General features: G+C 39.8%; 1 protein-coding gene across 1 annotated transcript in view; it reads left to right on the forward strand.

Annotated features, from left to right (window-relative positions):
• Window positions 1-16,873, forward strand: part of Adam28 (ADAM metallopeptidase domain 28) — a 38,809-nt gene extending 21,936 nt beyond the window's left edge. The window contains exons 13-23 of the mRNA XM_070015925.1: window positions 1,793-1,882; window positions 2,108-2,303; window positions 5,167-5,269; window positions 6,846-7,005; window positions 8,314-8,394; window positions 9,567-9,645; window positions 11,675-11,780; window positions 13,063-13,141; window positions 14,038-14,106; window positions 14,993-15,058; window positions 16,772-16,873. Of these exons, the coding sequence (XP_069872026.1) occupies window positions 1,793-1,882; window positions 2,108-2,303; window positions 5,167-5,269; window positions 6,846-7,005; window positions 8,314-8,394; window positions 9,567-9,645; window positions 11,675-11,780; window positions 13,063-13,141; window positions 14,038-14,106; window positions 14,993-15,058; window positions 16,772-16,873 (1,131 nt within the window). The remainder of the gene's footprint in view (window positions 1-1,792; window positions 1,883-2,107; window positions 2,304-5,166; window positions 5,270-6,845; window positions 7,006-8,313; window positions 8,395-9,566; window positions 9,646-11,674; window positions 11,781-13,062; window positions 13,142-14,037; window positions 14,107-14,992; window positions 15,059-16,771) is intronic.
• Window positions 16,874-25,029: the final 8,156 nt, after the last annotated feature.

Below are 25,029 nucleotides of genomic sequence, written 5' to 3' on the forward strand. Positions count from 1 at the left end.
CAGCCCTGGCTATACAGCATCTGGGACATTCTCCTCTGCTTTGGGATTCTGAGTTGTTACTGTGAGAATCATGCCCTGTTCTCATCTTGTGCCTGGTGCAGCCAGGATTCTCAGTGGGGCCTTTGTCCTGCCCATCCCCAATCCTAATGTATTAATACTTCAAAATACTCTATAAAAGTGTTTATATCCAGTGAGCAAGAGTGATCTCTTCCAGGTGATATTTGCAGTGGAATAAAGGGCAAAGTGTTAACTCTAGCAAGTTATAACTCTAAAAATCTGTATTCTACAGGGATCAAGGAGGCTGCTAGGGAAATTGTAAAGGTTCAATGCTTCATTGTCTTGTGCAGGCACGTTTCTAATTTCTCAGAAGCAAATCAGGGAGACCAAGACAAATGACACTGCTTTAAATAGAATTGAATTAAATGTCAGAATCAGATAAAAAATTGTTTCTTCAGTTTTTCAGAACTTATTATGAACAGTGAATTTACTGCTAATTAGATACATAACTAATAAGCTTAACTATGTCCTATAAGTATTTAATAAGCTTTATTATTACATAGTTATATTTTTAAAGACTCTTGTTTCTACTTATATTAGGAAGAATAGTTTGCTTTTATTTTTGTTCTTTCTTTTAAAAAAAACAACTATTGGGAAACATGAGGAGAATGATAAAATGACATTTAAGATCAAGATACATTGTACTCACAAACTGACATGTTGAATTCAACCCCTTTGCAGAACTAATTAAGGATAATAAACAGAGACAAACACAGCTATTGATATGAGGTTAGAGAAAATATATTTGATACATCCTAGCTACTCAGGAGGCTGTGATCTGAGGATCACTGTTCAAAGCTGGCAGGAAACACTATGAGACTCTTATCTCCCTTTAACCATCAGAAAACCAGAAGTGGTGCTGTAGCTCAAAGTGGTAGAATGCTAGCCTTGAGCAAAAAAGCTTAGGAACAGTTCCTAGGCCCTGAGTTCAAGCTCTATGACTGACAAAAAGAACAAACAAAACAAAGGTATATAAGTACAATTCAGGCAAATATAAACTGCCAGTTACTCCAGAAACATTTTAAATGCTAAGTTTTTTATCTTTTATTTTCCTAAAAATCACTTTTAGATTCTACCAAATCAATGTGCCTACACATAAATGATGTTATAAACTGTGCCAAACTGAGACAAAAAAAAAAAAAGTAACCCATGGCTTACATTTGCTTCTTTTTTTTTTAATTTAATTTAATTTTATTTGTGAACATACTGTACAGAGGAGTTACAATTACATGGGCAGGATAATGCATACATTTCTTACCAAGCATTGCAGCCTCCTCCTTTGTTTACCCTTCACATCCCTTCCCAGCCTCCCCCCTCCCCCCCCATCCCAATCCTATTCCTTCCCCCCCCCCCACCGACGTTGTAAAGCTCGTTTTGGACATGACAACTTGTACTTCTCATTGTTGCAACAGGTCCACCTGTATCCTTAAACAACTGGTTTTTCCCCATCTCCTCCACAAGTTATACTGACATCAAATATAGTGAAAGCAGGGGTTATACTGTGGGGGAGGGTCATACAAAGCAACAAAGAGATAATCTTATAAATGCGTTAGAAACACATGCCTGAAAGAAAAAAACATTAAAATACACATCTAAGGGTTCATTTTCCTGACATCACATTATCTGACCTTTTCCGCTTGACTCATACATATACTAGATATTGCAAATAAGGGAAACCATGGGACCTATGTTTCTTTGGGCCTGGCTTACTACATTTGCTTCTGATGCTTCTTAGGAATGTACCAACCGTTGCTGTGATGCGCGGACCTGTCGAATCAAAGCAGGCCTCCGATGTGCTTCCGGAGAGTGCTGTGAAAGATGCCAGGTAGGGTGAGCATGATCTGTTTCAATCCTTGTGGCCATTGTTTTCTACATTGACGTCTCCGTTGTTATGTTCAATGAAACAGTCAAAACAACAGTGTTCTCTCTATAGAGTGATACTAATTTTGTCTAAACATTCCTAGAGGGATTTTGTGATATTAGGAACCATGGAGGGGGAGGGGATAAAGGCCTCTCCTCTCTCTCTGTTTCTCTCTCTCTCTTTCTGCAGTTTAAAAAGGCCGGGGCGGTGTGCAGAGCAGCAGAGCATGAGTGTGACCTGCCGGAAATGTGTGATGGCAAATCCAGTGACTGTGCCGAGGACAGGTTCAGAGTCAACGGTTTCCCTTGCGGTAACGGCAGGGGCTACTGCTTGATGGGGAGATGCCCCACCCTGGAGCAGCAGTGTAAGGAGATGTGGGGGCCAGGTAGGGTGCACCCTTCTTTCTATGCACATGCAGACCGACGCACGGTGGGCAGTGTGGGATCAAGGCTGAAGGAGTAATCTGGTCCATTCTTTTGAGAAACGGTGGCATTGCCCCAAACCGAGGAAGAATGCATTCCAAAACTGAGAGATCAGAATTTGTCTGACTCAATAAAGATAAGGATGGCCCAGTAACTTTTTTTTCCCCTTTCAGAGTAACAACTATTTGGTTAGGGTCCATTTACTCATGTAGTATTAGACATCAACTTAGAAACAACTAAAATTCAAGTTCAACTAGATGGACTGTATTTCATTTACCACTACTAACATCCCTGTCAGATAAGGAAACCTGAGAGTATATGTGTGTACATGTGTGCATGTGTGTGTACATGTGTGTACATGTATTTACCTGTAGGGGTGTGTGTGTGTGTGTGTGTGTGTGTGTGTGTGTGTGTGTGTGTGTGTGTATGTGTGTGTGTATACCTACACAGAGGACCAGGTCCTGGGAGATGGCCAAGAACTAGTCCTGAGGAGGAAAGGAAAGGAGGGTCTGGAATGCAGAAAGGCAACAAGGGAACATGAGACTCTTCAAGGATTATTTTTCCCAGTGGGATTTTAGCAACTATACTGTCTGCTTAAGCCACCATGCTTAAAGATCTCCAAGCGCTTGACACTGAAACTAAGATGAGTATGAACAGCTCGATTAAAAAGGCAATTTTTAGATCACATAAGAGCGCTCCCTTAGATGTGAACTCTAAAACAAAGTTGAACCCATGGAGAGGGGAGGGGATGGGGGAGAGTAGAGGAGGCACCAGGGCAGGGCAGTGCTGGTTAAAGGTCACACAATTCTAGGGAAAAACAGAAGACTTAAAAAAATTGTTTAGAATTACTGAATGAGATGTGTAGTTTGTGTATTTCTTTGCCAACCTTTCCTCTCAGATTCCTACTGGCATGTCTAAAAAGAATATATTTAGTTAAAAAGGGAAGAAGCTATGTATTCCTTAACAACTACTTTGAAAAGGCATTACAAGCTACAAACTTTTTACAATTTCTAAAAATATAGGTAAATAATGATTCAGGGGATACATTTTAAAACATCCTCAACTTACAAAAACCTAGAAACAAAGTGAAAAACCAAGAGATCCTAAAACAAACAAGCAAACAAAATAAATAAATAAAATCCCTAAATAAACCCAGCCAGTCTGGTCTGAGACACAGTTTGAGGAGTAGAGCTCAGAGTTGTTTATGCCTCAGCAACTTCATGATTCTTCATGGCTCAGCTGGAGATGTAAACAGTTGAATTTGCTGGCTAAAGACTTCATGTTTCAGGGAAGGAAAAAAAAAATGTTAGCACACAGCTGAAGCTCTGAGCACTTGCTTTATTATCTGGTAATGAATTTAATGTTTTTTGTCTTTCTTGATAAACAACATAATGTCTTCACAGGCTTTAGCCTTGTTTGTTCATCTTAGATTTATTCAGAATCCCTTAGTGTTTAGGAGAGTTGTTTGTTGGTGTACATGGAGGACAACTCAATATAGGTCCTTGATTCAGATAGAATTGGGTATGAAGTTGTTTTTTTATCTCGATGACTTAATATGATCTGTTTCCTTATTAATAAAATCAGACTTATCAGAATATTCGTTGACCACTGTTCCCAGTGCTTTGCATGTACCGAGTCATTAAATTCTCTCATTGACTCTACAGTCAGAACTATTACATATACTCTAAATTTTTAGAAGAGCAAACCCAGACATTGAGACATTTTTCCAGTTCACCCAGTTGCACACTCGTACTTAAAGCCTGAGCTCTTACCTACTGTGTTTTGTGACCACCTGGTTGCATGAGTGGAGAGGGTGCTGCTTGCCACTGTGTCTGGTACACAGGAGAAGTTTACATGTAGCTGGCATTTGAGAGGTAGCCATGACATTATCTACAAAATAATTGCAGCTCTTCTGGCTAAGTGTTCATATTTAGTTGTTGTTCTCAGTTTAAGTCAATCATACATCCAAATTGAAGATCATATTTAAAAAAAAAATTCCAGCCAACACCTCTGACATCAGATTATTACAACTTGTATTTCCCAGAACAGCCAAATGGAACGGTGCCAAAATAGTACAGGTTGAGCATTCCCAATCTGGAAATCTGAAATCTAAAATGCTCCAAGATCAGAAATTATTTTAGCAAGAACATGGAGTTTCAAGTGGCAGATTTCACTCCTGATCTCATGTGGCAAGGCACAATGAACTGCAGATGTGCTAAAAATACTGTGATATATTTACATTTATATATTTATATTTATTATGTTAATTTATATAAATATAGATTATGATCTGTTTTCTTATTAATAAAATCAGACTTATAAGAATATTATATATAAACATACATATACATGTGCATATATCTTCAGGTTATATGTGTACATCACGTATGAAAATATAAATGTATTCCCTAGTTTTGGGTTCCATTTCTAAGATATTTCATTATACATATGCAAAAATCCCCAAATCTGGGGCTGGGAAGGTGGCTTAGTGGTAGAGCGCTTGCCTTGCATGCATGAGGCCTTGGGTTCGATTCCTCAGCACCACATAAGTAAAAAGAAAAAAGCCAGAAGTGGCGCTGTGGCTCAAGTGGTAGAGCGTTAGCCTTGAGCTGAAGAGCTGAGGGCCAGCACCCAGGCCCAGAGTTCAGGCCCCACAACCGGACCAAAAAAAAAAAATCCCCAAATCTAAGAAAAAACCATGAAATCTAAAACAATTCTGGTCTCAGGGATGTTTGGATAAAGGTTATCCAAACTATACTTTTAATGTTTATTCAATATTTCATTAATCCTGCCTCCTGTCTCCTTTCTCTCTGTACACGGTGCCAGAAACGAAGGTGGCAGAGAAGTCCTGTTACCACAGGAATGAAGATGGCTCACAGTACGGATACTGTCACATAGTGAATGGCACACCCGTCCCCTGTGAGGCAAAGTGAGTGTTGCTGTTGTTCAAGCCTTCCTGCCCTGGCAATGGCTCACTGCCAGCCCCACAGTCTGGTTTAGGCCTGTTCAGGGAAAATGATTTCAGTGCCATTAATTTCACGTAATTTACCAAGTGACTTTCTTAAGTCCTTCATGGTGGGCACTGTGGATGTGTGTACAAAGTACAATTAAGAGCGATGAATGTTATAGATGGAGTATACAACACTGCTTGAGTCTGGTTGGAAATTTGCTCACAAATTTCCCAGCATTCTGTATATGCTTTCCACATGTATCCCAAGGAATGCTGTATACAGGGCAGGTGCAATTTCACTTACATTTGCTATGCACTTGTATAAGAACACAATATAGTTAAAAAAAAAAGATTGCCAATCCACTTGAACAGATGATTTGATTTTTTTTTAGTATTGATATCATAGAAAGAATTCAGTTCACAGTAGATGCATTTGAGATTTTTCTATGTAATTTTTTCCTCTAATTTTTTGTTGTTATTTGTGGGGCTTGAACTCAGGGCCTGGATGCTGTCCCTGAGCTCTTTTTGCTCAGCACTAGTACTTTACCACTTTGAGCCACGGCTCCTCCACTTCCTCTTTCTTCCAATTTTAAGATGATCTTTAAAATCCAACTTATTGTAGGTTAAATTATTTCTGCCATATTCATATTTTGTAAATACAATATAACTTAAGAACAGGAGGCCAAACAAAATCAAAATTCCCCCCAAGTTTTTCTACTGAACATTGATGTTGTCAGAAGATAGATATTACCAAAGCTGATTACGGTCTGGGTATAGAGAGAATGTGGAGTGTGGAGAATGTGGGCATAAAGGACAAGTGTTCATAACAGTATGCTGAATTGTGTAAAATTTCTGACTTTTACATGAAACAATTAAATCTAATTTGATTGGCTTTGTCTTTACTTATACTCTTTTTTTGGTGGTAAATAAATGGCTTTATTGGATGTTCAGAAGATAAAGTTTTATCTGCAGACTCAGAAAAGAAATTCTTTTAGTGATTCCATTCAGGGCCTAAGAGGGGTGCTCAGCTATGCTAAGACCAAAGTAGAGTTGAGGTAAGGCTTTTCTCTGTTAGAAATATTCTTCTGAAGTCATAATCTCAAACATGTAACTGTGTTCTCAGGGGCCCTTGTGATGTCTGGAATCCTGCTTCCATGTACTTTGTGCTCCATTATACCTTTGACCACCATTCTCAAGTGTTTCTTTTGGTCTGCATGGTTTCTATTACAGCTATTGCACTAAAAAGGATGAAACACAAAAGAAGAGGACACATCCTTATATCTAAGACCTCTTTCTAAAATCTAGACTTAAGACATAGCCCTGTTCCCATTGTCCAGAACTCTGGCAACTAGTGAAAACTAGCTATGGTAGTATGAGAAGTTCATTTACCTGAGCAACAGTGAGTTTTGCTAACATTCAGGGTTCCTGTTACAGAGGAATAGAGGGAAATGGATAGAAAGTGTAAGTGGAAAACTCTGCTAAAGAACGATTTTATTAAACATCTTCACTTGCCTACAACTGAATGTTCAATCCATTTTGGTTTTTTTTTCCTTAGAGATGTCATGTGTGGGAAGTTGTTTTGTGAAGGTGGGTCAGGTAATTTACCCTGGAAAGGATTTACAGTGACTTTCAAAGGTTGTAAATTGTTTGATCCTGAAGATCCAAGTCAAGGATTAGACATGGTGGCCAATGGGACCAAGTGTGGAAATAACAAGGTAAGGTGAAATCATGGTTTTTACTCAAAATGTTTGTCACATACTTTGTTGTCTTGCTTTCTAGTTATTCAGTAACTACGGCTTTGAACCCACATCACTGAACAATTAATAAAATAAAAGGCCAATGGTAGAAAACCTCATGAAGAACAAGAACAATGATTGTTGTTAATATTCTCAAAATTTATGAAGATTGCAAATAATGACTTTTACAGCATTATTTCAAGAACAATATAAATAACAATGCAATGCTGATAAGCATACACATAACAACCATGGAACATACATATAACCAACAGGCATGTTACTTTCCTATGCTGTCTTGAAACAAATTGAAAGCGCTAGGTGTGAGACACTGAGCATAAGTGAACAAATTTACACACCCATGAAAATATAATAAACTCACACTCAAGCACAGCAGCTGCTTAGCCAACACACAAGCTTTGATAATGACAAGATTTCACCCACTATCAGAGGTTAGAATTATTCTATTACATTCTGATATTTACATGGCCTAAGACTTAGCCTGATTTTCTACCACCATAAAGCTGATTCTGGACATATTATCGAATTTGCTTAACTTCCTTGGGTCATTTAAACTAGAGTTAATTTGCAAATGTACCTAGAGTTACCATGTAGTTCAATGTAGGTATGTCTCATAAAAAGATGTAGAGAGTAAAATATAAAACAGTGGATGAGACTGACAGAACCTTTGAAACATGGAAACAAAAATTCAAATTTAGAAGTTTTAGGTGCTGCTGGTTTGAATTTAAAAGGTTGTTGACTTATGGCAAGAGGTTCGTATAGCATTTACTTTCCTTCTCTGCTTCCTGAAATGTGGACCATTGCCAGGGGCGAGAAATGGTGCCCAAAGTAGGAAGAGTCCTAGGGCAACCTAAGTGCATTTGTACCTTTAATGGTAAAATTTTCATACTTGCTCTTAGCAGTAGATTATGTTATTTGAATAAGATCTCAGAAGGCAGGAAACCACAGCAGACGTACTGTGGGGAAAGTAGGCTATGGGAAAGGCACAAAACTCCAGGCCCTCAATCCATAATGCTCCCCCCACTTCCATTTCACCATGGCTGCATTCATTCATGCCTTCATTCGTTCTTCCCATGGTATTCACCATGTGCCTAGGATCAGGTGGCCACACAGCATTGATTTAGTGTTCTAAAACCGTACACACAATCAAGTTCTGTCTTGAAAAAAATAAGGATGACTTTTCCGACTCGTGGACTTACTAGTGATGCTGATAGCGGCAAGCGTGGGGCACGGGCAGCATCTGCAGTGTATGGTGCTCCCTTCCAGGTGTGCGTGAGTGCCCGCTGCGTGGAGGTGGAGAGGGCCTACGAGTCCGCCAACTGCTCCTCTAAGTGCCAGGGCCATGCGGTGAGTGGCAGGGTGGTGAGCGGGAGGTGAGCAATGGGGCAGCCGTGGGCAGTGAGAGGCAGGGCAGGCAGTGAGCGGTGAGCCATGGGGTAGCCACAGGCGGAGAGTGGTGAGTGGTGAGCGGTGAGCGGTGGCACAGCAGCGGGCAGTGAGCTGCGGGGCGGTGAGCTGCAGGGCGGTGAGCCGCAGCAGGCAGTGAGCTGCGGGGCGGTGAGCAGCGGAGCGGTGAGCTGCAGGGCCGTGAGCGGCGGCTTGGCAGCGGGCAGTGAGCTGCGGGGCGGTGAGCAGCGGGGCAGTGAGCTGCGGGGCAGTGAGCTGCGGGGCGGTGAGCAGCGGGGCAGTGAGCTGTGGGGCAGCAGTGGGCAGTGAGCTGCGGGGCAGTGAGCTGTGGGGCAGTGAGCTGTGGGGCAGCAGCGGGGCAGTGAGCTGCGGGGCAGTGGTGAGCTGTGGGGCAGTGAGCTGCGGGGCAGTGAGCTGCGGGGCAGTGAGCTGTGGGGCAGCAGCGGGGCAGTGAGCTGCGGGGCAGTGAGCTGCGGGGTGGTGAGCTGCAGGGCGGTGAGCAGCGGTGTGGCAGCGGGCAGTGAGCTGCAGGGCAGCGAGTGAGCTGCGGGGTGGTGAGCAGCGGGGCAGTGAGCTGTGGGGCAGCAGCGGGCAGTGAGCTGCGGGGCGGTGAGCAGCGGGGCGGTGAGCGGCGGGGAGGTGAGCTGCGGGGCAGTGAGCTGCGGGGTGGTGAGCAGCGGGGCAGTGAGCTGCGGGGTGGTGAGCAGCGGGGCAGTGAGCTGCGGGGTGGTGAGCAGCGGGGCAGTGAGCTGTGGGGCAGCAGCGGGCAGTGAGCTGCGGGGCGGTGAGCAGCGGGGCAGCAGCGGGCAGTGAGCCGCGGGGCGGTGAGCTGCAGGGCGGTGAGCAGCGGGGGTGCTGAGCTGTGGGGCAGCTGGAGGTCTGGCTCTGGATGCTCCCCACTTCCCTCCTTGGAGGGTTATGTGTATATGACCCCCAGTCCCTCGAATAAGAGGCAGCACTGGGAGCAGCCATGGCTGCAACCTTGGCAATTCACTTACGGCTCCCCGGGTTGGTGGGAGCCTCCCCTTCTCTCTCCTCCCCCCCTCCCATCCCCCTTCCTGCCCCAAGGCCTGGGGTCGGTCTCCAGGGTCTCACCCGCCCTTCCCCTGCAGGTGTGCGACCACAAGCTGCAGTGTCAGTGCAAGGGAGGATGGGCCCCTCCTGACTGCCGGGACTCCGCCGCCGTCTTCCGTAGGTAGCCGGGAGAAAGGGAGGTCTCATTTCCCAAGTGGGGTTTCCTCTTTGCGATCCCTGTAAGATTACTTTTCTGTAGCTATTGATTATATATACACACACACACACACATATATATATATATAAAATGTATATATTATATATATCTATACATGTATATCATATGCATACATTCATATACATATATGTATTTATACTATATATTATATATTGTATACATAGTATATATAGTATACATATCATATATTATATGCTATATGAATAACATCTAATATATGTCATATAATTATATATGATTATATGTTATATATACAATTATGTATCATATACTATGCACTATATTATACATTATATATAATTGCATATATGTGATATGTTGTATGATTGTGTATATTAGATATAAGTGAATATAGGAATTAGATATTGAATATTATAATGCATATAATAAATATTCAATAGGATGGGGACACTCAGCTCCAATGTCCATGGTCAAGAGGACTTTAAGGAGGGAGCTGCATTTTTTCTATGCTCCTTCCTGACTGTCTCCTCTATGGCTGCTCCAGTTTGGGTGTCTGGATTATGTGTCTGTGTTGCTTTTCAGGCTCCTCTATCATATGCCCTTGCCTCTGTAGAGCAATTCTTGGGCTTCATTCCAGGGACATGGACAGTTTCATTCCATGTCCATGGAGATGGGGGGTGGGGGTTGGGCAGGGCTGGGACTGAATGAACCATTTATTCTGAGTTCAGATGCTTCAGACTTTCCTCAGGCATTTACCTCTGATGTTTAGCCTGTCATTTATTTATTTACTTACTTACTTACTTAGGGTCTGGTCGTGGGGCCTGTATACTGAGCCTGGGCACCATCCCTCAGCTCTTCAGCTCAAGGCTAACACTACCACTTGAGCTACAGTGCTACTTCTAGCTTTTTTCTTTTTGCTTATGTGGTGCTGAGGAATCAAACCCAGGGCCTCATGCATGCAAGGCAAGCGCTCTACCACTGAGCCACCTTCTCAGCCCCTAGCCTGTCATTTATTGATTTGGTTGTTTTTTGTTTTTGTTTTTGTCTACTCATATCCCTTAACTTTTTATTCTTCTGGAACTTCTAAAAATATATCTGGTTTTGTAGTGTTCTATAATGTAATTGCACATATATGCAACATTTTGGATTTATCATGCATTTGTGAAGGTTAGGGAAATGTCTATATGTGTGTGTAATCACAATTGTGAACTCTTCTTGCATTTCTATCACAATTTATCTTGCAGCTAGATTGCTAACCTCTGCAAGGAGAGCAGTAACTTTGGCATTGATCTCTAAGCCAGTACTGCCTGGTCTCCTGTACTTTTAGGTTATTATAAGAGAAGTGAATACTTGAGAAAGCAAAAGATTGAATCTATGTTCATTATAATTGAAGCAGCAGGTAAAAGTGAATACTGAGGAATAGTTGTTCAAGCCATTCCCAGATTCAAGGTTGCATAACTTCTTTTCTGGCCAGAATCATTCTAATATTGAGCAAATGGACCACTTAGCTGTGTCCCTATCACTTTCTTGCAGCTCCTTATTTGTTCTGAGAGGAATTTTTCAAATCTTTTTCTTTTGCTTGCTTCATTAAAAATTTTATTATAAGATCTCATTTCTGCTCTGCCAATTTCTTTACTCCTGATATATTATTTTCTAATCTTTCATCCCTTCATCTTTCCATTATTTACAAACATTACTTCAAAGAATTCTCAGTAGAATGATGTTTTCTCAGTAGAATGATGGTGTTGACCTGGCAGGTCATGTTTTGTTTATTTTCACATAATAAGTGTTTGCTAGGGATTTACCCTTGATTTCCTCTTCATAAGCTTTAACACAATAACTGTGACCATACCTTTTCATGTACCTGGCTATTAGAGATGTTCTAGAAGAGACTTCTTTTTGGAAAAGATAGATGGAAGTTGTGGCAAGTAGGAAAACAAAGTCTGAAGGGATGGATTGGTGGGAATTCTTCATGACCTCAATAGGCTCCCCGTTTCACTGCTACAGATTTCTCCATTGTTGTGGGGGTTCTCTTCCCCATGGCGGTCATATTGGTGGTGGTCACAATATTAATCTGGCACCAAAGTACCCGAAGAAAGCAGAAGGTGCAGAGGTAAGCCTTGCTCTTTCTGTGGGGCTCTGAGACCCCTACTGACATTTATGTTACAGTGTGACCTTATAAATTTAGTTTAAGTTAACTTCAAATGCTCTTATGCATATATACATATGTACACTTTCTTCTTGGACTAGATATTCAGCATCCCTTCTATTGGGAAGTTAGTAAAATTTTACAACCAGCAATGTGTCTTTTTCTTCTGGTAGTCAATCTAACTGTAATTAATAGTAAGATTGACATTAATTCTAATTATCAATGATTTTCACACCTGTGATAAGAACACAGTATCCAGAATTAATTATGCTAATGATATGACAAGCATTGTGCTTAAGACCTCTGATATCCACTGTTAACTTAATCGTCACAGTAACATCATCAGGTAGTTTCTTATTACTTTCAGCTTAAAGATGAAAAAGTGAATTCTACTCATCCTTACAATCCTGTAAGGTTAGGGGCTTCACTTTGGACTTGCATAGGAAAGTCTAGAGAGTTGAACAAACATGCTTGCAGTCTTCCCAAGTAAGTGATGGAGCCCTGGCCCGAGTCAACACATATTTACCTTTCAGTCATGGTGTTGACCTGGCAGAAGATCATGTTTTATTTATTTGTCAGTGCTGGTGGCATTTGCGCAAGATTCTGTTCATATTAGGTAACAACTCTAACACTTGAAACATATCTTAACCCAGTCCTTTTTTCCCCTTAGTTATTTGTCAATGTTTGTCCAGGGCAGTCTGGACCATAATCCTTCTATTTACATCCCTCATGTAGTTTGGATAACAGGCATTTGCCACCACACCTAGCTTTATTGACATAGGCAGGGAGGTGGGAGGCCTCTCATTGATATTTTTTATCGAGGCTAGCCTCAAATCTTCCTCCTCCTGATTTTTGTCTCCCAAATAGCTAGGATTACAGATGTAAACTACCATGTCCACCTTCTTTTTCAAATCATTTTTAAAGACTGATTTATTCATTGATAATGAGTAGTTAATAAATATTAAATGAACACCAAGTTAACATAATGCAGTGATTTATGTTAAAATTGGTTGCAACATTGCTTTAAAATAGAATCAGTTCTGTAGAAAATAAGGGCAGCAATGAGTATGAATTGCAGGATAATGATGGTACCTTCCAAGCTAGAGATACTTTGAGGAGCTGATTTTAAAAAGTCAGTCAATAATCAAGCCTGACACTGTGGGCTAAGAAAGTTGGCCATCACTGCTGAGATTTCCCAGAATGCTGAAGGAATTTCTCCATTTCTGTGACATGTTTTTACTTACAGGCCACTGTCTACCACAAATACCAGGTCACACAAGCAGAAGGCTAAACCCCAGATGCTGAAGGCTGTTCAACCCCAAGAGGTGAATTCCAGTGGACTCTCAGCCATGACCCCAGCTTGTGATTTCTTCCTCTTGTCTCCTGTTTACATTCTTCCTAATAGCGCCACCCAAACCTCGCTGCACTGTTTAGTTTATAGCAACAATGATGAGCCCTGTAACAACAAACTCAGAGCATTCGCCTTTGCTTTTTGTTGATCACAAAAATAATTTCTCTTCTGGGGAGAGAGGGGTGGCGGTAGAGGGGAGCAAACAAGGAAAGGGAGGGAGGAAGGGGGAACAGATGCAATCGTGCTATTCAGTAGAAACGATGTGGAAAATGACCTATGTAAATTGTGGACAAGGAGGGGAGGGGAAACTGGGGGGAAGTGAAGGAAGGGGTAGCAGTGTGAAAAGCAGAAATACTCATGAAATGGTAGCCCCCCTGTACAACATGAAGAGTAACTATACAATGATTTAAAAAAAAAAAAAAGAATTCCTAAAAACCCAGGGGCTATTTTGCTGCTGGGGCTCATGAAATAAATCAAGGGACAATGAGAGCAATGAGGGAAGAAGCCAGAAATCTGTTTCTGTCTGTCTGTCTGTCTGTCTGTCTGTCTCTCTTCTCTATGCCAAATGCATTCCTTGTTTGTATAATGATATGTACAACCCTTAATGCCTTCATTATGTTCTACAAGGTTAGAGATTTTCGGTGAGGCTTGTGAGTGACATACCATTGGTAAAAATGTTTCTGGTGGGACTTTGCCATGTAGCCCTTGGGGAGTTCTTCCGCAGTGCATGGTCAGGACCACTGTGACTTCCTGTCTGTTCTTCTGAGGTCAGGGTAGTTATAAGTTCCCACACCTAAGAAGACTACTTGTGGGGAAGATGTGCTTAGGAAACCAATGAGGCAACTTAACCAGATGATTTCTTCCCCTTAGATGAAGCAGGAGAAGAAGCTTCCTGTGTCTGATCTGCCTGTGGAATGCAGTGAGCCTCCGGCTTCCATTGTAAGTTAGAAACTTCTCTTTGGTATTGCTCAGTCCAGCCTTCAGGAATTACTGGTCAAAGACTCAGTTACCACACCCAGTGATTTATTCAGTAGAAGGTTGACATTTGTGTGCATCCTAATATAAAATATACATGTTTTCAAATGCTTTTGAAAGTGAGAAATGTGAGAAATTCTATGCCTCTCTGTATATATTCCTCAATTTAACTCCTAAACTTAGATCCCAGGGCTGGGCAGTTGATAAATCATTATAGTTACAAATCTGCTTTATAAAATACACTTCTTAGCCAGCATAGCAGACACTGTACCATAATAGCATAAAATGGATGGATTTAACCACAAATAGTATTTATTTCTCCCCATTCTGGAAATTGGAGAACCCAAGTTCAAGTTGTTGATAGAGCCAGTGTCTGGTGAGAACCTGCCCCTGGATTTTAGATATCTGATGTCTCCATTTTCTCTAAGAGAAAGGGGAAGAGAGGAAGAGGGATTAGGAAAGGCAGAGGGAAGGAGTGGGAAACACAAAAAGAGGGAGAGGGAGGGAGGGAGAAAGACAGGGAGAGAGCTTCAACTCAAGCTCTAAGCACTTCCAAAACTCCCCAGTTCCAGTCATCATTTCAGGGGACTAGGGATTCAATAGATAAATATGAGGGGAGAATTAAACATTCACTCCATAATAACCACTGTCAAATTGATTGCCCTTGGACTTGCATCCAAATTGTGTGCATGCACCTACATAAAAGTAATCAAACTCACAGGTGTAGAATATTCCAATGGGTAGGCTTTTATAGTCACCATGCTTGCAAACAATTTAAAATCCTTTTATTCAGCACACGCACTCTTCAGGACCTTATCTTTGAACTGAGTTTTCTTTATTTTCTTATTAGTTAAGCACAAAGCCAAATTTTCCACCACCACCAATTCCTACATCTGTATCATCTTCCTATTTCCTGGTAAGTACCCATTGGTCAACTTGTATGTTCTCCATGTTTCTGAGTCCACTGAGAATGATATCACCAAAGTCAGAGCACAGATGTGCTCTGGAGACGAGCCTGGCCTATCCTAGCACATGTTCTGGAATAGCAAAGCTTACTTGCTACATCTGAGTTCAGAGGGCTATTGAACTTTTATAATGCAAAAGCAGTTCTTTTATTTTATAATTGTTGAGAAATGATAAATACTTCTGGTACATGTCTCATTTATGCAATAATTTCTAGATGCTTATCCTAGAGGATATAAAATCTTATCATAATGGCATTTACTACAACCTATTTTAGGTCACACAAGGCTAATTGTTACAGGTTTTTGTAGGAGATAAGAGTATGAAAAATAGATCATAGGCAAGCAAACCTGGAATTCAGGTGCTCAAGAAATGAGAAATTCATATACCTATCAAATGATTTCTGAGATTATGTCCCAGGATTGGTATTCTATTTTTAATTAACAAACCAAAAAATCCTAAATTTAAGACTTTTTACTGGCAGAAGACAAATCATATACACATGAAACTTTTAATTCCCCAAGTAGAATTTGTGCCAAACAAATAATACTAATGACAGAACATAGTGGGGAGAATGTGAATAGTTGTAGAATTATTCAAGGAGAAGATCCGTCGAGTAGTTGAATGTGAATGGCTCCTTGGCATTGAGTACAATTTAAATGAGTGAAGAGAAGATAAAAAATAATTTTGTACAGGAAATGAGTTTTGCTCAGGAGGGTGGAGCATACCATTTCAGATGCTAATTTACTTAGAAGATGCAAAAGCATCTCTCTCACTACTGTTTTCAAAGGTAAGGCTGACTTATTCTCAAGACATTATAGTCTTGTAGCACACCTGGCATCAATAAGAAATGTTACCACCATGAGTAAGTCCATTGGGAACAGTCGATTGGGTGTGTATGGGAGGTGTTTGTGTACTGACAGAAATGTTGCATTTCTGAGGGACCAGTAATAAAGAAGGAAGAGAGATGAAGTTCTCATTAGAAAGTAATGAGGAACTGAACCCAGCACTAGTGGCTCACGCCTGTATCCTAGCTTCTCTAGATCTGAGGATTGTGGTTCAAAGCCAGTCTGGGCAGAAAAGTCTGTGAGACATTTATCTCCAATAAACCACCAGAAAACCAGAAGTGATGCTGTGGCTCTAGTGGCAGAGTGCTCGCCTTGAGCTGAAGAGCTCAGGGACAGCACCCAGGCCCAGAGTTCAAACCCCATGACTGACTACAAAGAAGAAGAAGAAGAAGGAGAAGGAGAAGGAGAAGGAGAAGGAGAAGGAGAAGGAGAAGGAGAAGAAGGAGAAGGAGAAAAGAAGGAGAAGAGAAGGAGAAGAAGGAGAGGAAGGAGAGGAAGGAGAAGGAGAAAAAGGAGGAGGAGGAGAAGAAGGAGGAGGAGGAGGAGAAGAAGGAGAGGAAGGAGAGGAAGGAGAAGGAAGAGGAGGAGGAGGAGGAGGAGGAGGAAGAGGAGGAGGAGGAGGAGGAGGAGGAGGAGGAGGAGGAGGAGGAGGAGGAGGAGGAGGAGGAGGAAGAAGAAGAAGAAGAAGAAGAAGAAGAAGAAGAAGAAGAAGAAGAAGAAGAAGAAGAAGAAGAAGAAGAAGAAGAAGAAGAAGAAGAAGAAGAAGGAGAGGAAGAAGAAGAAAGTAATGAGGAACTGAACATTCTTCTTTTTCTCAGAAATGCTCCCTGAGAATAGTGGAGTGGATGCAATCCCTTATGCAGTCTCAACCAGACCCACAGGTCTCCTCCTGGTCCCCCATCCTCTCCATGTTAGGGTAATTGCCCAGAAAAATACAGGATCCCAGTATTGTGTTTTCCTTACCTTCCATAGTGATCCTCTCATGTCTCTACTTCTTCCCAGCTGATGGTGAAAAAAACCTGTTAGATGGGATTATGTCATTTCAGAGAATGAGTTTCAATTCCTTAAAACTTCCAACTTTGTTACTGTATTTATTTCTTCCTTTTACCTTTTACTTCCTTCCTTCCTTCTTTCTTTCCTTCCTTCCTGCCTTCTTCCCTTCCTTCCTTCTTCCTTTCTCTCTCCCTTCCTTCTTTTCTTCCTTTCTCCCTTCCTCCCTCCCTTCTTCCTTCCCTTCCTATCTGTATCTATATTTATATTTATAACTAATTTATATTTATCTATATCTATTTTTTAGGAAAAGTTAATCATTTAAGAATATGGTCTTTTTTTTTTTAAGGGATCGAGTCCAAAGGTCTGATACAACAGTGAAGTCATGACTGGTAAGCAAATGATGAAGTGGGAAGACTGGACAATTTAGGTGAAGCGATACACTTGCTTTCTCACTGCTATTTGTCCATAACCCTAAAAAATGTTAGCATTCTTGATTTGTGCTCTACTTTGAAGAGGTTAAGTAAAATTTTTCAAGCGAGACATCATCTTGAGAAATCTTGTTTTAGTTAAATTTTTCCTCCATACTCCTGGAAAAGACCATTTTTCTGCAAAATTATCCATGAACCTTAAACTTATAATTAGTTGATTTCTTCCTAGAATCACTCCTCTTTCTTACTATGTTGTTGAACACCTTGATCTGCTGCTTTGAAAGGAATTATTGTATTCTCTAATTAAAACAAAAGCAGGAGTAGTGAGAAAATACATTTCATTATTCTATAAGTTGCAACCACTTGATTATTTTAATCATTAACACATCAAATTAAAAACTCTTAGTCATTGTAAAAATATATAAACATTCTCTATGTATCTCCTTATATTGTTATAAAGTTTATTAGCTATTTCATTTGTTTGTCTATAATTGTATAAAACCTTTTATTTTTATATTAGCATTCATTAATTGTACAAAGAAGTTTAAATTGTAGTATTTCCAAATACACATGTAATATACATCAATAAAATTCATACCTTAGAGAGTAAAATATTTGTAAATTTTTATCATAGCTATTTGCATAATTCAGTTACTGCATGGATAAAGTGAACTGTACTTTCTGTATAGAGAAAGTTTTCATGAAATGAAATAATAATATAAATCAAGAGTTTGCAAGCTGGTGACCTACAGGCACTTCTTGGACTACAGCTGTAATTTGTTGTACATAAATATGTTGCCCACATAGTATTTTTAAAATGTTCTGAATTTATTGCTAATATTTTTTAAAGTTCAAGATCTTGCATAAACATCCAAATTCCCAGGTCTTGAAAAGCAATCAGATGGGTTTCAACACCAAAATCACATAATCCATGACAACCACAGTTTACTTGACAGATGGGTCAACATTGTCCATTAAGAGCCAATACCTCCCTTCTATTTTGCTTTCAGATCCTCAACTTTGTCTAGCTGTCCATTTTTTAGCACAGATGATCCTGACTTATCTCATGGATAAATCTTTATCACCTTAACTAAATCATAATAATCTTATTTTCTTTGCCAGTGATTATTTTGGACATGAATGTATAGCTCCCCATTTTTCTCCATGGGATGAGAAAGAAAGTATGTTGGAAATTATTAGAAGATGTTCCTCCATTTTTCTTCTGGCTGCTGGTGTGCAGTAGTACTGATATACTGACCAAGATGGAGCAGGAAAGTTGAACCAATTGCTATTAATGATTTCATCAAACTGGTATAGTAATAGTTCTGAAGCCACCTCATACTTCATTGGGACTTCTTGTATCACCAATAAACATTTCCTATTGTTCAAGCTGTCTTGAGTTGGGTTTTCTCTGTCTTTGACTTGAAGCCAAACTAACTAGTGGAAGTGGTCCTACTCAGTTCCCTTCCCACCACCAGGATGCATGCATTCTCCTTCATCACAGCTGCATTTTTCTTATTCTTGGCCTGTTTCATCCATTTCTACCACTTACCTGCTTTTGTTTCATAAAGACCTTTATCTACGAAGTTTATCCATTTATGCTGACACTATAGAGAGCTAGAGAAGCCTTTGATTCCAAGCAGGAGTTTACATACACCAGGAAAACAAAATAGAACAAAGGTATAGACAGCTGCTGGTGGCTCACATCTGTAATTCTAGCTACTCAGGAAGCTGAAATAAGCCAGGCTGGGCAGAAAAATCTGTGAGAGTCCATCTTCAAATTGATCAGTGATAAAAGCAGGACTGGAGGCCTGGCTCAGGTGGTAGAATGCCAGCAAAGACAGCAAGCCAAATAAGATGCTTGAGCATCTTTACACTGATTCATCCAACAAAATTCACAACTTTACAGTTTTTACAGACGGTTCCATAATTTGGATGTCAAACGTCCCTCAGAGGTCTACACAATGAAGACTTGGTCCCCGGCATGTGCCATTGGGAAGTGGTGGAAACAAGAAATGGGGCTTGATGGGAGGGCTTCAGATCATTGGGGTGTGTTCTCAAAGGGCATTGTGGGATCCTGAGCCCTTTCTGTAGTCTCCTTTGCCTCCAAGCCATAAGGTGAGTGGCTTTGCTCCACTCAGTTCTCTCCTCTGTGATGTGTGACCTCACCACCGCAGGGCCCACAGCAATGGGGTTTAGCATAGACTGAAACCTCAAAACGGTCATCTAAACCTTCCTCTTTATAGGCTGATTACCTGTGATATTTTGTCATCATGATTGCCTCTTACTAACCCACAGAGTTTTCTGAGAAACACATAAAAGCTGTCTATAAATGCATCGTGAAAAAGAGAAATGTGGGACACACTTAGTGGATAATATTCATTCATCAACAACGAATGGAGGCTGCATGTTGTGGAGTATGTGTGCACATACTAAGGATTGAATCTGTCAGGCAAGCACTCCACCACGGAGCCATATTCTCCATTTCCTTCACCCATAATACCTTGCTGCTGTGGCAAAGCTATGCTTACAGAAAGGTACCCAGAATGCCACAGCTTTTCCATCCCCAGCAAGTGATCTATTGGAATGTATGAGGTTGCAGTGAAACCGCATGCCAAATAGACCTTCATATCTTGAAAACTCCTTATTATTTCCTCTGTTTTGCTACTTACATGTATCACAGAGCCTCGAGGTTGAAGCTTAATAAATTAAGGAAACCTCTCTCAGTAAGATTCTTAGTTTAATACATTGCACAACTGATGTTAATGGGGTTGTTTTCCTTAATTCTTCAATACAAACATTTACAAAGTTTCCATGTACAAGTGGATACCAGGAATAGAGTGATTAGCCTCTTTCCCTACAGTGCACCCTCATGCTCAAGGCTGATGGAAATAAATACAGAGTTAAAGTAACTGCTGAAATGGAGACAAATTGTTCAAACATAACTACTGGGAAGCAATGTTTATTAGGAGAAGGCATGAGAAGTTTGACCAAGGGGTGTCATCTGAATCTTGAGTCATAAGCAGTTTATTAGACCTAAAAAGGATAAAGAAAGGGAATTCTAAGGAGACATTTGGGCTATATAACAGTTGTAATTCCAGAAAAGGTCTCACATTATCAGTTTACAGTAGACAGTGAACTATTTAAAAAAATACCTTTTGGTATAATATTCTTCATTAAATACATATATACCTTTATAGATATATAAATGTAGGAAGCATAGGAAAGTAGCACAAGAGAAATTGGAGATTATATAATGATAAAAGAGGTTTAGCGGTATTATGAATTCACACATTAGATGAGACACCATGAACTATAGAACATACTTGTTTACATGTTTAAGTGTGAGTACTAAGTTTCACTCCAAACTACTCATAAACAAAAACTAGACAGACAAAATAAGTAAATAGGACTGACATAGATTTACAATATTTATAAAGTTGCAAGAAACGTGTCATGACCGAGGATAGCAAAACCACAAAAACTAAGCAAAACCAAACCCAGCCAGCCACAATATTTAAGTCAACAGGTAAGGGGGTATAGCTCTTCCCACTCCTGGAGACCTGGAAGTTTTTAGGATGGAGTTGATATTGGATCAAACTAGAGAACCTGTCTGCATTTTTTTTTGCCTGGACTCCCACTTTAATAGCGCCCAGATGTAGACAATTGGCTATTTGCAGCAATCCATACTTTGGTCACACGCACTCAGAAAGGAGTAGAGCATAGCTCAGAGTTAAACATCATTCCAACCTTTTAACTGGTAACTTTGAGCTCTGCTAAGGATATGAAGTAAAAATAGTACATTTTGATTGTCTCACTATATAGCTAGCGACTAACCACATGGTATTAAGAATATATGGCTTTTGAGACTGAAGCACTGAACTTCAATATTGTATTTAATTTTAATTACTTTAATCTTAATAACTGCCTGTGGCTACTTTTTGGTTGGCATAGTTCTAGATAATGTCAATAAAATGAAGGGCTTGGGGAGGAGTGAATAATATGAAAGCATGGTGAATTCTTATTTTCTCTGAGGGAGAAATAAACAGATACTACTTTTTAAGAAACACGAAAGGATTTGAAAAGATAAAGACAAATTATATCAATAGTAATGGAAAATAAGCAAACTAAACATAAAAAAATTTAAAAAGCAAAGATTAGCAAACTAGGTGGAAACAAGTGGTACATCAAAAGTAATTTTCTGCCAGGATGCAAGTGGTAAAATAACAATGGAAATATTACCAGTGGAAATATTAGTTGAGGCACATACTGTAGAGCAAAAAAAGTAGTATTAGAGATGGAAGGGTTAAGAAGTCTATAAAGTTATTGGGCAAATTGAAAAGTCAGGCAAGGCAAAAATGTAAGCAAAAGATAAAAAAATCAAACAACCTTTTGAAAATATGCAAAAAGGATAAAAATGACTTGACATGCAAAAATAATAGACAAAAGTAACAGAATCATAAATCAAGTACTGGGAAAGAAGAATAAAATAGATCAGCCTTTACCAAATGCATCAACTACAGCTACAAAGAAAGAGCAGAAATTACCAGCCACTAGGATTGAAGGGATGACTTTCCAAAAGACCTTAGCAAAAAACAAACTAGTAATAAGAAAATACCATTCTACAATGTACAGTTTAAACCACCATGGCCATTATTTATGATGGAATGTTTGAAATCCTTCAGTTCTGATGAGCAAGTATCTCTCTCATAATGACTTAGGAGATGCATTTTGCAAATCTTCTGGGTAATTTAAAGTAAGTCACTTAACTTGGAATCATTTACTAAAGTAGAAGTGTAACCTTTGAATGACTATCACTACTGTTACATTAAAGAAAGAATAGTGATGTATGTGAAAAAGAATCTTTAAATGTACAAGGCATTGCTATAATATTTCTATTCTGATTTAATTTCTACCTAGCCATAATCTTCTCTACACAACCAAAAATACTTTTTAAGGAAATATTCTAAAATTTTATTTTGTGTGCTTTACGGGAACAAATTATCTGTAACCCAGATGTTGCTCATAACTTCTTGGTTTTCTAGTCCCAGTTAAGTGGTCTGTTTAGACAACTTGAGTCCTGTAGTCAATAAGGCTTGGTGTATATGCCATTCCTCATTCCCACCAGATGTAGTGAGTAAACAATTTCTTCACTGGTACTACCACAGTTTAAAGACTGAATATACAACTATCTTAACAGCATAAATCTTCCAGAGAGAGAGAGAGACAGAGACAGAGACAGAGACAGAGACAGACAGAGAGACAGAGACAGAGACAGAGACAGACAGAGACAGAGAGACAGAGACAGAGACAGAGAATTGCCTTCAGTTTCTTCATAGTATATATGTTTATTGGATATTTTATTTTTTTGTTGGTTGTGGGGCTTGAACTCTAGGCTTGGGCTCTGTACCTGAACTCTTCAGCTCAAGGCGAGCACTCTACCACTTGAGCCACAGCACCACTTCTGGTTTTCTAGTGGTTTATTGCAGATAAGAGTCTCATGGGCTTTTGTGCCTGGGTTGGCTTTGAACCACAATCCTCAGCTTTCAGCCTCCTGAGTAGCTAGGATTACAGATGTGGATATTTTAAAGCACTATTCCATTCTTATGTTCTTCTGTCTTTGAAGGGTAAAGAAATTGCATTTCCCATCAGTCAACTAAGCTGCAAGATATACATACCAGATTAATAATTAATAATGTGAATTTAAAACAATGGTAAAAACTAAAATAGTTAACACCAGCAGGTGAATAGAAAGGGGTGAGACTCAGTTAAACCCTTAATATTAATGATATTAATCATTAGCATTACACATTAATATTAATTATATTAATAATCAATGTTGATTAGTGATATTAATTAACATTATCCTCATCTAAAAATGTAATGGGAAGTATTATGTAATGGTACATGGTAACTTAAGTAGAATAACTTATGGGCCAGAAATTCCCATTCTTCTACAGAATTATGGTGGGGGAATCTCATAATTCTGAAGAACAAAAACAAGAAAAGACAGAGAACAGTGACTTGTAAACTTAGGATAGGATTCTGGGAAGCTCTCAAATGTGCTAATCAAAAGTAAGCTTGCAGGTAGGATGATCGACTGGGAACCTTTTGAAATGGAAGGTTTAGGAGTGCTAAGGAACATGGTCAGTATAGACCATTCACCTCAAACTGACTCATCCTTGTCAGCTAAATTATATTGCTTCTAGAAATTTATCTTAGAAATCAAAGAAACACGAGTTCACATAACATATAAACATAGTGCAATATTTTAAGGTTATTAAAAGAATGAACTGATATTCAATGTCATGAAAACATACTATATATGATAGTATATACTTTTTTTTCTTTCTTTTTTTAATTGTGAAAATACTGTATAGAGGGGTTACAATTACATGGGCAATATAATGAGTACATTTCTTATCAAGCATTGTAGCCTCCTCCTTTGTTTCCCCTTCCCATCCCTTCTCATCCTCCCCCTGCCCCCTCAATCCTCCCTGCCCCCCCCCCCGCAAGAAAGTTGTAAAGTTCGTTTTCGACATAACGGCCTGTACATCTCATTGTTGCAATGGGTTCACCTGTATCCCTATTTAAACGATTTGTTTTTCCCCTTCCCCTCCACATATTATACCGACATCAAATACAGTAAAAGCAGGGGTTTAGTATATACTGTTTTATATGCAGCAATATATGGGTGAGATTGGGAAAGTTGGGGGAGAATGATAGCAGGGTGGCATTGATCAAGACGCACTGTACTTATAAATGATTTGTTGAATTGAAACCCCTTTGTACAACTACTTAAAGAGAACACATTTTAGAAAGGGAGAACAAAATAATATACTATTAATTTTCTTTCCTTTCCTTTCGTCTTTCCATTCCTGGATGAAAGAATGATGAAAATGAATCCTCAAGAGGTTAACTGAAGTCATTGCTTGATGTTGGGACATTGGGCATGATCAACATTTCTCCTCAGCACACTTTTGGTATATTTATAGCTACAAAAAATTCTTTCATCATAAGTAATAGTACTTTCTCTGAGGGAACTCATACACTTTAGCGTGTGCAGCATAGCTTGGTTGTGGCTATTCCAGTGGATAATTTATATATAAACATTTGTTTATAGCTCTACATGTATGTGCATGGGTGTTTGTGTGTGTGTGTGTGTGTGTGTGTGTGTGTGTGTGTGTGGTGTGTGTGTGTGTGTGTGTGTGTGTGTGTGTGTGTGTGTAACTGCAGGTGAATTTTTAATGTTATTACAGCCCAGTTTCATCCACAAAGAGACAGAGAATCAGAAGGACTAACAGCATCCTGATGTTCTTTTTATACATTCTGTGCCAATTCCTCAAAATATGGACAGGACCCTGTCATATTTTCCAGACTTGTCACAATGAAGAACATACGTGTAAATAGGCAAGTAGGAATATAGTTGTAGTTCACACATGCCCACACCATCAGAGGACCCAAGGCAAACAAACATCTGTCCAGATGTGAATGCTCAGCAGGCAGCAACCGCAGATGTAAACACCTCTCAGAAGCAAATGTTCTCACGCTCCCTGCCCTGTAACTTCTTGGTGATTTTCCAACACAGTTAGGAAATACCTCCAAATCTCACAAGAAAAATGTGTGGCCTCATTTTCTTTTACGACGTGCTAAAG

This window comes from Dipodomys merriami, unplaced genomic scaffold, assembly GCF_024711535.1.
Source record: "Dipodomys merriami isolate MVZ:Mamm:240054 unplaced genomic scaffold, mDipMer1.0.p SCAF_12, whole genome shotgun sequence".
Lineage (NCBI taxonomy): Eukaryota > Metazoa > Chordata > Mammalia > Rodentia > Heteromyidae > Dipodomys > Dipodomys merriami.